Source organism: Podarcis filfolensis (genome assembly GCF_964270895.1).
Source record: "Podarcis filfolensis genome assembly, chromosome: 9".
Classification (NCBI taxonomy): Eukaryota; Metazoa; Chordata; class Lepidosauria; order Squamata; family Lacertidae; genus Podarcis; species Podarcis filfolensis.
Window position 1 is genome coordinate 24256547 of NC_139610.1, and position 15733 is coordinate 24272279.

General features: G+C 45.0%; 1 protein-coding gene and 1 long non-coding RNA gene across 2 annotated transcripts in view; both read left to right on the forward strand.

The window, feature by feature from the left end:
- The window catches only part of LOC310770367, a 193056-nt gene that overhangs the window by 21417 nt on the left and 155906 nt on the right, over positions 1–15733 (forward strand). The gene's annotated exons all lie outside the window — the stretch shown is intronic.
- The window catches only part of KDR (kinase insert domain receptor), a 48260-nt gene continuing 46895 nt past the window's right edge, over positions 14369–15733 (forward strand). The window contains exon 1 of the mRNA XM_083630096.1: positions 14369–14958. Coding sequence (XP_083486222.1) covers positions 14886–14958 — 73 coding nt within the window. The 5' untranslated portion in view covers positions 14369–14885. The remainder of the gene's footprint in view (positions 14959–15733) is intronic.

Here is a 15733-nt window from a genome sequence, read left to right on the forward strand (position 1 = left end):
ACTTAGCAGAGAGGAAGATGGGGTCCAAACCATAATGACATTGGCTCTGTATGTCATTGGCTTTTGGCTCTACCTGTTGCAGATTAATAATATTGCACAGTTTGAAGCAACTGGAAGCATATAAATGGACTCCTTTTGGAAGAAATCGTTGCCCAGGCCCATAAAAGTATTATTCAAACTTTTACAGGCTGAGCTCTTCAAAATAAAACAGAACACGGTAAACGATGAATCCAAAACACCCATACAATGTCTTGTGCTGTTCAGCACAGGCTCAGCATCTTAGAAAATATGAAATAATCCAAACAGACCTAGAAGCAGAGGTCTGTCTCTCCCCACAACCTGCTTTCCAGCCTCCGTTGGCCTTCGGTTGTTTATTCTCCCTTCCGGAGAGCTTCCTTTGCATCCTTACTCCATGGAGTTTGGGAGACAAAGACTCAAAGGCAACTCTTTTCAAAATGGAATTTTGCAACTCAATACCTTCATCACATGATCAAAGGTTCGCTCTCAGCGCAGAGTAGAAAACAATCGACAGTTATTCATTAACCCATCAAGGAGCTTAGGATCCCTTAGAAAACTGGTTGGGGGCGGGGAAATCCCCAGTGTTAGCAATACACTTTGAGCCATTTCCCCCCTTTTAAACCTCCATTAATACACATACATTTCCCATTTCTCTGTCAATTAAATCAATATTCCTACTGCTGATCTCCCTGGCTCCTGCCCTGCCAGTCTGAAGAGGCACCAGCCACTCCCCTGTGGCAGATGAGACTATAAATGGCCCCAATGACTAACAGACTATGTCCTCCCTCCACTGTGAGAGGCAATATGCATCCGTATAACAGTTGGTGGGAATCAGAAATGGGGACAGGGCTGTTTATCTCAGGTCTTGCTTATGGGCTTCCCAAAGGCATCTGCTTGGCTACTGTGAGAACTGGAGGTTGACCAAATCCATAGGGGTTCCCATAGGTTCTTACATACTGAATTAGCATACATGCATGATGTCGATGACTAGATGTCATGAACTGGCAAGACGATGGGGGAGGAATAAGAGGAGGAAGAGGATCCCAGCGAGGGGAGTAGCTGGGACTGGGACACACTGGGGCAAGCAGGGGGTGGAGAAGGAAGTACAGTGGTACCTCGGGTTAAGAACTTAATTCGTTCTGGAGGTCCATTCTTAACCTGGTTCTTAACCTGAGGTACCACTTTAGCTAATGGGGCCTTCCGCTGCCGCCACGCAATTTCTGTTCTCATCCTGAAGCAAAGTTCTTAACCCGAGGTACTATTTCTGGGTTAGCGGAGTCTGTAACCTGAAGCGTCTGTAACCTGAAGTGTCTGTAACCCGAGGTAGCACTGTACTCGCAGGGTGACAGAGGATGGAGAGGGAATGGGGGGTCAGTGCGCAGGAACCAGAGCAGCAGGACCCAACACCAGAGACAGTGGGGCCCCTGTCTCCATGAACACGATATAAGACATAGAGAGCAGCAGAAGGCACGTTCTAGGAGGCTGAGGCAGGCAAGGACCCACAGTCCAGCTCCCTGGTTGGCCAGGTGGGGCTTGCTAGCTCTGGGAGGAGGAGTGTGATTTCTCAGCTGGAGTCGACTTAGAACAGGTGAGGGTCACATGACCCATTAAGCCCAGATGCTGCAATCAGCATGCAAAAGGGAAGCAGAGCTGAGGTGCCTTGTCTCCTCAACTGCCCATGTTGATGGACATGGACTTGGTTGTTCCCAGATCTCTACAGGACTGTGCTTTGGGTTTTACTCTGGACTGATTGCCGGACTTGGCTACTGGAATTGATCTTGGACTGCGTTTCCTGACCTTTGGACTTTTCTTGTGTGGATTGCCTTTGGGTTTCGTATAATGACTTGCTGCCAGTTAGGCTAGGGGTTCAGAACACTATTCTTTGCCTACCCTCTAAGAAAGGTTGGCTGCTGCAAGTCTTAACTTTCATCTCGTTTTACTCTCATGCTGTTACAATAATAAATACGTGAGTACAACATGGTGTACCTGGAGAACATCAACTGGTTAAGTGACTAAGAAGGCTGTGTGAAATCTTTGTTTCCTTCTTTAGCTTGGGAACAGATATGGGCTGTAGTCTTTGGGTGGAGGAAATATTGGTTGTCTCGCTGAAAACATGAATTCCTTAAGGATGCAAGAACCCTTTCTAATTATGGAAGCCAGAAGCTGAGAGTCTGTGTTAAGTGGAAATGAGCATCTCAGACTTGGCACAAGTGATATGATTCAAAAGATACATGAGGAACTTTGTTGTTGTTTAAATGGGGCTGGGGAAGTAAGGGGGCAGGAGGGGGAGATGGGAGAAGAGAACGTTTGAGGAATGTTGCATTGAGTAAATATAGGGAGACATTTTGAAGTAAATATAATAATAATAATGATGATAATAATAATAATAATAATAATAATAATAATAATAATAATATTTATACTCTGCCCATCTCGCTGGGTGTTCCCCAGTCACTCTTTAAAAACAAAATTGTGGGCATGAAAAGGCGAATAGAAACTGACAGTATATCCACAACCCCAAAACACCAAAACAAATTGTCTGCAACCCACAGGGGGAAAGCATCAAGAATGATGTATTGACTGTGCCAGTTAGATAAGAATGTGAACATTTACAAACTGCAGTAAACCCTAGTGTGGACAAGCCCCCAGTTTATTTGGATTTATCCCATCCATTTCTATGCCCAAGCCTTGATTCATGACATCCACAGTCTCACCCACATCTGATGGAAAAGAGAGAGAGGAGGAGTAAAGGTAAAGGTAAAGGGTCCCCTGACCATTAGGTCCAGTTGTGGACGACTCTGGGGTTGCAGCGCTCATCTCGCTTTATTGGCCGAGGGAGCTGGCGTACGGCTTCTGGGTCATGTGGCCAGGATGACTATGCCACTTCTGGCAAACCAGAGCAATGCATGAAAACGCTGTTTACCTTCCCGCTGGAGCAGTACCTATTTATCTACTTGCACTGTGTTGCTTTCGAACTGCTAGGAGGAGTACTAGGTGACAAAGGGAGAAGAGAAGCTGGCAAGAAGCAGATGAAAAGAGACCTGAATAAGAAAATTAATTATTATAGCTGTTAATTAACTGATTGCATCAAGTGCCTTTATGGGTAATAAATGCTCCTGCATATAACACAAAAGGGACTTGAGGCTTAAGGTCTTGTGAACTGCTGAAGAAATTGTTACAAGTAGTTTACTATTGCTGCCATAATTTCCAATGGAAGGCATTCCATTTTAGCCTTTGACATTTTCCGGTGTATCTACCCTGATCCAATGCTTCTGCATATAGAAATATGAAGTAAGAGCTTTGGATGTTTCTCACACAAGCCCTAACTTCCTATATTGTATCCCTAGGGCGGAAACTCACAAAGCAATAGTTAGTTCCTTCTCTAGTGCATTCATGTGACCAGGATAAGCAAATTTCTCAGCAAAAAAAGAATCCACTATTCATATTTCTTCTTAAAAATGGGAATAGCTTGTGCTGAAATATGAGTCTGGTCATAAAACTGTGATTATAAAAAGGGTACCAGCCCTAATTTACTTTGAATGGGAAGTCTAAATCCACTTTCTGTAGGTGCATCTCAGAAAGACCAGATTTCAAATAGTATTTCTCTGTGCAACTCTGCCTTGAGAGGCACATTTTAGACATTTTTTTTAAAAAAAGATTGTCCTGAATTTTAACTGATTTTGTATCTACTACTTTTTGAATTTTTTATGTCGCTATGATAATTGCTTTTGTTTCTGATGTTTCTGATCTGTTTTATATTTGTTTTTTTGGTTCTCTTTTGTAGACTGCCTTGAAAAATCTAGATTAATAAAATTATGTTCCAAAAAACAAAAAACCATTTCTCTAAATAGCCTCTGGCCAATCCACAGTTTGTCTCAAGACAAAAATGTCTCAAAATGATTGCTGTTCAATCTAACCTAACATAGGGGTCAAGCTACCTTGACTCACCTCCTTTCTGTTTTCCTTAACACACTGCTCTTTGCTGCAAGGCGGTAGGAAAAAGCTACTCTTGGTTGGATTTTAAAAATCCACAGTTTATGATCTTCTGAAAGTTTTCATTGATACTGAGGTCCACGCACACAGAAAGATACAGATTTTTGGAAGCATTCCATGTTATAGCAAACATCCCCAAGTCAACAAAAATTAACCATGCTGCTTTTGAACAACTGATATTCCAACCTTCAAGCGTTCATTTGACGACAAAAGTTCTCTATGGGTTCTGAACATGCTAAAGTGGTTCTTTGATGTATTTTCATCCCTTAGTTCAACACTTCACCCATTGAAATCTATTTTTCTTTTCCTGGAAGTAAACATAACCTTGTTTCCCTGCACTTGGAAAGTCAAGTCTTGTTTTTCTGTGAAGGAATCCTTTTAGAATACTAAAAGAATCAGAGTCACTAAATTCAAATGATAAATATAGGACCTCATTTATAAGTTTCTTTCAGATGAACAAACGTTTACAATTTGGCAAATGATTTGTTGGTTGCAAACAGCTTTGGTGACCTTTCATTCACACAAAGCAAATACTTGTAGGCTACAGAGAATTACAAACAGAACATATATTATAAGTGGAAGAATGTGTTCTACCTTGCCACTTCAGGTTTGTTGTTGGTTTTTTTAGCTGTAAAATTTTAGGCAGCTTTTTTATTTCTTTCTTTCTTTTTGCTGGCCTCTGCTCTGCTCCCCAATCTGCCAACGAAACGTGTGCCCCATTCCCACCTCCACCCTTTGATCTACTCCGGATCCCAGAATTTCTGGTTTCATGATCTGGCAGCCGTAGGATCCACCTGGAAACAACAGTTCCACATCCTTAGCACGACACCATGTTGTATTTGGGGTGGCGGGGGAGTTTCATAGCAAAGTTTCCAGATTTTGTTGTGTCTGCAGGGACCTTTCGAAGTTCTACTGCTATGTTCTACTCGCTGTTTTCAGCAGCCTACCTGTTAAAGTTACCCTGACTCAGACTGCTGAAGTTCAAAATGATTGTGGTCAAAGAGCATCACACAGCACAGGATGAGACCTTTAGAGCCAGCTCTCCAGCTGTTGCCTTCCCTTGGAAAAAAAAGGCCTCCATCAGCTCTTATAAACTTGCTGAGGTTCCCGAATTTTCACTCAACAGGACAGGAAACACCCATACCATCCCCTCCTCTTCCTGTGTTCAAATATCTATTCAAAGGCTTTGCTGTGGTTTGGGCAGCACTGGCTATTCTCAGTTTCTCAGGTTTCTCAGCTCTCCACATCTCCACATCGGTTTGCTTTTTTAAAAAAAGTCCTCATGAATATTCATCGATATTTTAGTGTGTTCTGATTTGGTGTGTAATTTGCTCTAATATACATGTTTGTCTAAAGCAACATACCATAATACAGTGGATTTTTGTATGCTGCTTCCTCTCATATATGCATTTCTACACATAATTTACATGTATGCATTCTTGGAGAACTGCATTGCAAAATTCACAGAAGTGTGAATTTTGAAGGATGCTTGTGCTTCAGTTCTGATGCTGTTTTGCAAAATGTAAAACAGGTGGATTTGCCTTTAAATGAGAACTAAATTCCGTCCCCTGCCCCGGTTTTGTATATTGTATTTCAAATTTCACAGGCAATTCAAGTACAAAAGTCATTCTGATTTTGTGAGTGTGAGAGAATGAGAGTAGCTTGCCAGGTTAAATCCTCATGTAACTTGTATTTGAGCTTTGTTGGGAAACAGAAATGTTCATTTGGGGGGGGGTTATTCTTAAATATTGATCTACATTTTCTGCTCGGATTTTTGGAACATACAGATATACTTGCTCTAGCCACAATGATACTGTAGATTGCTTCATAGAGGTGCCTTTTAATGCAGCAGCTTTTATCACATTTGAGGTGGTCCCAGGTAAATTTGGGATGCAGGTGGCACTGTGGGTTAAACCACAGAGCCTAGGACTTGCCGATCAGAAGGTCGGCGGTTCGAATCCCCGCGACGGGGTGAGCTCCCATTGCTCGGTCCCTGCTCCTGCAACCTAGCAGTTAGAAAGCACGTCAAAGTGCAAGTAGATAAATAGGTACTGCTCTGGCGGGAAGGTAAATGGCGTTTCTGTGTGATGCTCTGGTTCGCCAGAAGCAGCTTAGTCATGCTGGCCACATGACCCGGAAGCTGTACGCCGGCTCCCTTGGTCAATAAAACGAGATGAGTGCTGCAACCCCAGAGTTGGTCACAACTGGACCTAATGGTCAGGGGTCCCTTTACCTTTACCTTACAGGTAAATTTATCTTAACCTGGCGATACTCTAGAGCTGTTAATCTCTTTAGTAACAGATCTGGATAGATTTCTACCTTTATCTCAGTATGGAGAAGTTAAATCAAATATTGTTTCTTTAAAAGATTGAAGACAGAATGCAGTACAAAGTCTGCAGTCAATATGTTTGCAATACTTCTCCCTGGGGTGAACAGTTAATAATGGTGTCCAAGAGAATGGGACTGGTTTTCTAATCAATGTTTTTGGTTTTGAAAAAGTACCCTTCCAACATTTCTTTCAATATTAGTTGTTTTCAGTAGCTTCTCGTTAAAGAGGAGGAGGAGAAGGGGAATCCAGGAAACAAAAGTGAAACAGAAATATCTTCAGATAAGCAGAAGGGTTTAAGACTCCTTTGTCACAGGGTTTCTTTTATGTGTTGTGATATATTTATTAGACCTTGCCTGCTCACTGTGTGAAGGAGCCATTTGAATTGGCGCTCCCTTTAGGGAAATGAGAAAGAGGAGGGAAAGTCGTGTTTACAGAGAAAATGGTGCTTAATCTCTAGGAATGACAGGGAAAGATTATGCAAGCTATAGATAACTCACCTTATCATAAAAAGTAAACATGCTGAATGTAATGTAAAATAAATACACATTTGTCATTTAAACACTTTCTGCATCAAAGTCCTTTGGAATCCCCAGTGAGAGGCATACAATTTTAAACTACATCCTAATTATTCTAGTCAAGGTGTGTGTGTGTGTGTGTGTGTGTGTGTGTGTGTGTGTGTGTGTCACTTACTCAATCGGGTGAATTTGTGTTTTCCTGGATGTTTTCCTGGTATTTTCAGTGTGGTTAAAACAGAACCTTAAAGATCTCAATCTTCAAAATACTTTTGTGGATGTTTCTACAATGGAGTTGCGCACATGGGGTTGCCATGTGCAGTAAACTCTCATGCATTGGACAATCTTTGGATATGGTCTCCATACCCAGAGTTCATCACATATAAGCCTATATATATATATATATATGTGTGTGTGTGTGTGTGTGTGTGTGTTTTTAAACGAATACAAGAATCATGAAACACCTATCCACCAGTACAGCTAATGGAGTTTGTCCTATTCATTGACATTAGACATAAATTTGCATGTTCAAGCATATTACTTAATGGAACCCCTCCACTGAGAATATTGAGCAGTTGGTATAGCAAGGTCTTGATTTGGTCATTAACATGGTTCAAGTGCACTGGCTTGCCCCTATGATTCAGGGGCTGGGGGGGGGCTGGCACTGTGCAATGCATGATGTGCTGATGTCGCGTGATGAGAGCACAATGCATGGCCTGTTCAAATGATGCAAGCATGCCACGTAGTGCGCACAGAGGGTGCACATGGTCACCACAATTGGGGGGGACAGACCCCTCCTTGAATTTTTTTGGGGGGCCCATGGCCCCCACCCCCCTAAATAGCGCCCCTGACATAGTTAAAGTAAGAGGTCTATGTTTCTTGGAAGTTGTCTCTATTTGTTATGGCTTTATTTGCCCTTCTGTGTCTGGTGAGAAGCTCAGACACTGCTGTATCCCAGATACAATTTTCCCATATGTTCATTTCCACACAACCACCTACTTCTTATAAAGCACCTACTGGTATTCCTTCTTGCAGACATTAGCATATGGGGAAAGAACACTAATGGCTGTTCCACAATTATACAACTCTTCTCCTGGAGATTCATGGGTTCATACCTGACCATATATGCAATAGCTGTTAGTGGGGCAGGGCAGGCGATACCTATATAAACTGGCTAGCCTTTAGCACTATGCACCTTGTGTCTGGGACGCGGGTGGCGCTGTGGGTAAAACCTCAGTGCCTAGGACTTGCCGATTGTATGGTCGGCGGTTCGAATCCCCGCGGCGGGGTGAGCTCCCGTCGTTCGGTCCCAGCTCCTGCCCACCTAGCAGTTCGAAAGCACTCTTAAGTGCAAGTAGATAAATAGGTACCGCTTTATAGTGGGAAGGTAAACGGCGTTTCCGTGTGCTGCGCTGGTGCTGGCTCGCCAGCTGCAGCTTCGTCACGCTGGCCACGTGACCCGGAAGTGTCTTCGGACGGCGCCGGCTCACGGCCTCTAGAGCGAGATGAGCAGGCAACCCTAGAGTCGGACACGACTGGCCCGTACGGGCAGGGGTACATTTACCTTTACCTTTACCTTGTGTTTAGGGGTTGTTGCTGTTGTTGTTTTGAAGGAGGGGGATTTGTAGTTCAACATAAGGCAAAAGAAAAAAGGGATGATTCTAAACATGTGCTAGATTTGCTGAGAGAAGATCATTTTTTTTCCAGGCCACTGAAAACCCTAATTCAACTACTTTCAGTTTCTGAACCTTCCCCTCCCACCCACTTTTTTTTCCTGGCTGCTGACCTTCCTATTTTAAGGTTTTTCCCCCCATTTCAACCATGAAGGCTAAATGTCTGCTGTTTCTGGGGGGGGGGGGGAGAAACTAAAACAAGGCACAAGATGCTGAAAAAGTCTACCAGATGCTGTGCTATAAAGTGCAAGTGTATGATTTGTGACGTGCCCATAGTCCTAGACCTGCAGATTACAGCTAATCCACTATCTGGCTCTCTTATCTTAAACCTCTACTTTCTGCTACTGCTCTCCCTCTATGTAAACACAATTAGGGTTTTGCAGATTATATAGTTTTAAATAAATAAATAAATAAATAAAGGGGTTGTTTTTGTTTTTTACTGCAGAGCTGGTGCGCTCTTGACGTAGAGGACATCCTAGGACCATACGCCATGTCTGGCCAACCTAATCATAATGGGCTTCCACCTATCGAGCTGTGCACATTGTACTTGGAAAGCAATAAATCAGTGTCAGTCTTCAAACAGGGGGTTTATTACAATTTCAGGGGATTTGTCATTTGCAGGCCAAAGAGTCATGAGCATTAGGGTCTGCTGGGTGGCGGGAGACAGGCTCCTTCCACCAGATATGCATTCTCACCACAGCTAGCAGGCAGCTGGCACCTTAGCGTCCGAGCTTTGTCTGAGATCCAGTTCTCACATACAATCGCTTGTATGATAACGGGTTTCCTTCTGCAATACAGTGGATGCTGGCCCGAGCTGTGTCTCCACACATGCAAAAGCGATTGTGTGCAAGAAAGCGCACAATTATAGCTCAGCCGTTGTGTGCCCAGATTGTACACTCATTAAAGGTTATGAGTATGAGCTTGCAGCTCAATTATGTGCGTGCACAGGCACAAAGATCCCACACTCACGGAATGTAATGTTGAACGACCCGAGTGGCGCTTGGGAAAATAAGGCAATGGGTGAAGGAAGTTTCACACAGAGGCATAGCATGGAGTGGGGGCTGCTGGGACAATGGCCCCCGGAGCATTTTTTGGGGAGGGGAGGCGCTGCTTATACTGCCAGCCCTGTGCAGCCCTGTGAAGCTGGGATCTGACTAGATCCCTCACAAAGTAGTTTGAGGAGGGTAGAGTAAGAAGGATGCCATGCGCCCTTTGACCCCAACCTTGCCCTCGAGGGGCTGGAGTCAAAGGGCACATGGCTGTTGCGTACTTCTCACGCCACCCTCCATGAGCTGCTTTGCAAGGCTGGGATCTGATCAGATCCCTGCCTCGCAAAGTGGCTCAGGGCTGGTGTCTCTACGGTGGCAATGGCAGCACCGAAGGACGGGCTGTGTTTGCCCTCTGCACCTGGCACCTTGTGCCCCCTCTGCTGCACATGTGTGTGCCCCAGGAACTATGAAAACTCACTCCGCTGCTGGTTTCACATCTTACACCGGGGTGGAGAACTTCAATCTGGGGTAGGGGGCTAATTCCTCTCTATCTGGCTCTCAGAAGTCTCCCCTCTTGGTCCCTGCTTCACAGCCCAAGTGTTTTTACCTAGCTGGAATGTGTCCTTGAACTCTGACCCTGACCCTTGCTTCCCTGGATGGAGGACAGAGAGGGGTGTGCAACTGTGTGTAGAAACTAAAATAGGGACGTGGGTGGTGCTGTGGTCTGAACCACTGAGGTTCTTGGGCTTGCCGATCGGAGGGTTAGTGGTTCGAAACCCCGCAATGGAGTGAGCTCCTGTTGCTCTGTCCTAGCTCCTGCCAGCCTAGCAGTTTGAAAGCACACCAGTGCAAGTAGATAAATAGGTACCGCTGCGGCGGGAAGGGAAACGGAATTTCCGTGGGCTCTGGTTTCCATCACAGTGTCCCGTTGCACCAGTAGTGGTTTAGTCATGCTGGCCACATGACTTGGAAAGCTGTCTGCAGAGAAACGCCGGCTCCCTCGGCCTGAAAGCGAGATGAGTGCTTAACCCTCCAGGAGTCCTTTACCTTTTTACCTAGAAATTATCCTACTGCAGAAAGGTAAAATGCCAATTTTTTTGCTCCTCCCCCCCTTTCCCCCTCTGGTCTCACCCACCACTTGAAAGGCTGTCAAGAAGGGAATGTGGTCTTCTGGGTGGAAGAGGTCTCCCACCTCTGAGCTAATCCATTTGCATGAGAAGTTGCTTCGCAGGAAAAGTTTGCCATGTGAGACTGCCTTCTTTACAGTTCAGGTACCTGCCGCATCATTATTCACTTATGTGAACGGACCTTAACTTTATTGTCACTTGACCTGCCCAGCTTTCCCTAGCTATGGCACAGACTTCACCTTTTGCCTGAGCCATGTCCTATTGGTGCCAATGTTACTAGTCAGTGTGCCAAAAATTATTATGCAAATCAAGCGCCAGAGCTCAATTTCACAGGGGCAATGAAAATTTGCACATACGAATGGAGACTGAAATAAAATTGTCCCTGGATTGAAAAACGAGACCAGTCTGAAACTGTCGGATTCATTATTTTATTCCTAAAACATGAAAGCAAACTCATTTTTTTGGCCCAGATATTTAGTTCGTTTGCATGGGAAAGGCACCACGAACATCAAGCCCAAGGTGAAGGAACCAGAAATCCAATAAATGCCTGTCTGCTGAATAACTAGAGTAGTCCCGCGTGGTCATTTTTGTTGAAATAACAATTTCTGGACATGTGAGAGGTACAGGACGTTGTAGTGTTGACAGATCTGAAGCGCAGGTGGCAAGCTTCTCTGCTGAAAAAGCCAACAGGTCAGGAAACATGTGGATCTAATGGGGAGGAAGTGAAAGGAGTGATTCCCAGCTCATTTTCCTGATGACAGGCCTGTTTAAAAAGAAGGCAAGGGGCACTGGAAAATGACTTTCACTGGTTCTGGACATTACACAGCCATGATGAAACTTTAGTTCATTCATGTCTCGGCAGCGGTGGTCTAACCTCAGTTTTCTTCTGTGGTTTATTTCTTTCCTCTCCTTTCCTCTAAAAACCCCGTGAGCCACTGATACATGTTAAATTTACAAAGCAAGGGAGTATACTCATGATCATTTAATTGTTAAAGCATAACTAATCACTATTAAGTGATCCTATATAATCTTAAGAGTACATAAGCGGCAAGACGCTTGGGGAAATGACTAAATTTACCTGATACAGTGTAATCCTATACATGTTTACTCAGATGTAAGCCTTACTGTATTGAAAGGGGCTTACATTCAGGTCAGTGCATATAGAATCGTAGCCCCAGTTGCCCCATAGCAAACAAACTGCTATCACATCCAAAGGTTACTTGCTATTATGTGAAACCCACCTGCTATATTTCCATTTAATAAACCTGTTTATCCATAGCAGTGCAGAAATAACATTCCCCAAACCATTTTTAGGGCCCATTCCCTTGGGTTGCATAAATTTGTTTTTATTTTTTGCACCATCCTCCAAAGTCAAAATATTTTTGCTGGTTGGACCAGGGGAAAAATAATTACATTATCTCCCTTGAATATTATCGCTGCAGGTTGCAAAGCAGCAGTGAAAATATGCATATCTATACTTTAACCTAAGAGCAGCACAGATGTAAATCCAGGTGGAAGATATGTTATCACCTGGATAGTGTATGAATCAAACATGTTTCATGTTTTTTTGCAACACCACTTCTCCCTATACAGTGGTACCTTGGGTTACATACACTTCTGGTTACATACGCTTCAGGTTACAGACTCCGCTAACCCAGAAATAGTACCTCAGGTTAAGAACTTTGCTTCAGGATGAGAACAGAACTCGTGCTCCGGCGGCGCAGCAGCAGCGGGAGTCCCCATTAGCTAAAGTGGTGCTTCAGGTTAAGAACAGTTTCAGGTTAAGAACAGACCTCTGGAACGAATTAAGTACTTAACCCGAGGTACCACTGTATGTAGTTATATGGAAGTCCTCTGGAAGCTGAAGCAAGCAAGCCAAAGTCTTCAAGGCAAAGGGTGGGGGGAGGAATCTTATTTTCTGGGGTGAGGGGATGACTAGTATGGCCAAAAGCAAATCTCAAAGCCCAAGCAAAACTCAAGCCCTATTGAGTTCCATGGGTTTTACTCCCAAGGAAATGTAAGATGCCAGCTTCAGTGGCTTTCACATTCCTCCTGCCTCAACAGTTCTGTAACTTTATTAAGTAGGACAGTTATAAGCACAGTACAGAGGAAAGGGAATGGCTCTACCTTCTTTTCTGAGTTCAGAGGGCTAAACAGGAAGCTGTTCATGTTGCCCACAGATGCCAGAAATGATAACGCAGACGGCAAGCTAGGATCTTCTCCGCCTGGATCTCACTTCTGAACTTGTTGTTTTCAACAATCAAGGAAACAAAAGGCAGCTTGTTGTCCTGGGCTCCTGCTGCCTCCTGTCCTGTCCAGACTCCTTCAACCAGACCCTCCTGAGCCTGTCTGCACGAGGTGTTTGTGGCAGGTCTGAGGAAGAGAAATCGTGACTGATGCAGAGGAACAGCAGGAGCGGAAGAAGGGCACTGGGAATGGCTGGGAGGGGTCCGCTCTCCCCTCATTCCCTGCAGAGCCTTCAGAGTAGAGATTTTGCAAGTTGTGTCTAATGAGATTTGGGCCACCAGAGTAGCAGAGATTGAGTTTCCAGTGTTAATGGGAGATGTGCAGGTCTTTCATTTCTTTTTTTAAACAGACTTAAGTCAAGCTAGAGATCTTGGAAATGAGTCTTAAGTAACAAATCTTAACACGCAGGAAGTCACTCCTGATTCCGAGAGCAGGATTAAGATGGTCTCCTCATGCTCAACCACAGTACAACACTTCATGCATTTGATGAGCTGGGCTCTAGTCCACAAAACATTATTTATTATTTTTATTTACAGTGGTACCTTGGGTTACATACGCTTCAGGTTACATACGCTTCAGGTTACAGACTCCGCTAACCCAGAAATAGTGCTTCAGGTTAAGAACTTTGCTTCAGGATGAGAACAGAAATGGTGTTCCGGTGGCGTGGCAGCAACAGGAGGTCCCATTAGCTAAAGTGCTGCTTCAGGTTAAGAACAGTTTCAGGTTAAGTACGGACCTCTGGAACGAATTAAGTACTTAACCCAAGGTACCACTGTATTCATTAAAATATTTGTATGCCACAATTTCATTTAAAATATCAAAGCAGGTTACAAGAACCCATACATATATGCAATAAAAAGCAGGCAAAACATTTAAACCAGATATCACCCACTGACTAATGTGCCACAATAATTATGTTGGGCTTCACTAGATGAGGAATGTTTATTTAGCATTCATCCTAATTCTCTTGCATAAAATGCGCTGGTTAGACTATGTCCGGTCTATATGGAATATTTGTTTTGATTTGCTTGTGGGGTGTTTATACATCTTCCCTGAATTCATTCCATACGTTTCAGAATGATTCCCCATCACTTTAACTGCAAAGAGTCCATTTTCTTTAAGTACTTTTTTTAAAAAAATGTGCGCTTTGTAGGGTTACCATATTTCAAAAGTGATTATCTGGACACACAAATGTTGTTACAGGTTCCACTTGTAGTCATTCATATATAGAAATATGCTTTTACTGAAACTAGTTTCAGTCTTACTCAGAAAGGTATCAAAACTGCCAGGGTACAACCTATCAACCGGACTTTGGCCCACAGTTGCTTGAAAACTTTAAAAATAGGTCAGTTTCACACCTCTCTATCCATCACAACGGGGAATACGTTTGCAGAAACATGTGGTTGAACTGCAAGCCAATAACTTTCGATTTAGTTAGAAAGCAGAACTCTGACACACATGTAGTCCCAGTGGGAGCTAGAAAAGCGTGGAAATGAATCTCAGAAGTACACCTCCCAAAAAGGATTTTTATTTTATTTTATTTTTGCCTCTGGGTCTTGTGGCTGAAGCTCCAAGAAATGCACCCCAGAAGAAGAGGGGCGGCATTGGGGAGATACATCAGGGTCGGAGGCGGGGCTAGCGTGTCAAGCCCCTCCTCCGAAGGAGCGCTGGGCCCGGGGATTGGTCGGCACTGATTTGCAAAACCCCGCCTGGCGGGGAAGACTCTGGCCAGGCTGCTGGGGCATCGGAGCGCCTCGAAGAGAATCCGCAGAAATATTGTTTCTCTGCCCCGCCTAAGGAAGTGCGCTTGTCGCGCCTGCTCCGCGGATCTTCTGGCTGGCTGAAGCGGTCGGATCGAAGGCAAAGCGGCTGAGGCTTTGGCCCCGCAGCTGATGTCTGGGCTATAATAGAGATCACCCGGGGTTGGGTAGCTTCCCCTGGACTTGACCTGCTCTGCCACCCGCGTTTTGTTGTGGTTCTTGTTGCTCCGAGGAGACATGGAGCTGGCGGCGGGACTGGGACTGATCCTGGCGCTGTGGGCTGCCGCGGAGCCCGGGCTGGTTGAGGCGGGTAAGAGGAGGGCACGAGTGTGTGTGTTGTTGTTGTTGTTTATTGTTGGGTTGTTTGGCGGATAACTTAGCCGATCTCCTAGGGGCTCCCCTTCCCCAGGATCCAGGGAATCAGCTCAGCCAAGCTAGATTGGCACAGATCACACTCACACACCCCCCACCCGCCGCCTCCCCAGGTGCCGAGGAATTCCCTGGGTTGGGGGAAGAAATAGTCTGCCGTAGGATAGATGAATTTGGCGCGGGGGGGGGGCGGGCTTTTTGCACAAAGAAAGGTGGAAAGAACCAGCTGGAAGCGTAGCCCCTTTCACTGGAACGAAGCCCCACCGAATTCAGCTGCACTTACTTCCGAGTAGCCGTGGCTGGGATTGCTCTGCTGAGCACCGATGTTCCGCGTTGTCTTGCGCAGCGCCTGGCGCACGGATCACCAAAATGCGCAGGTGATCTTGGCGACGCGGCACGCGACCCTTCCGCAACATGTTGGCTTCTGGTCATAGAACTGGAAGGGGTCCCGAGGATCGTCTAGTCCAAACACCTGCAATGCAGGAATGTGCCGCTGTCCCTGACGCGGGGATCGAACCTGCAACCTTGGCGTTGTCAGCACTGCGCTCTAGCCAACGACGACCAAGGCGGCGACGCCCCGTACCTGGGAATAAGCCCCATTGAATTCAGGACGAGTGATTTCCGAGCAGGCAAGGCTTAGCCTTGTACCGTATGCACCGGCCTGATACAGCTGACCTGAAGCTACTTTGGTTATCTGGATGAGCTGGAGTGGCCCA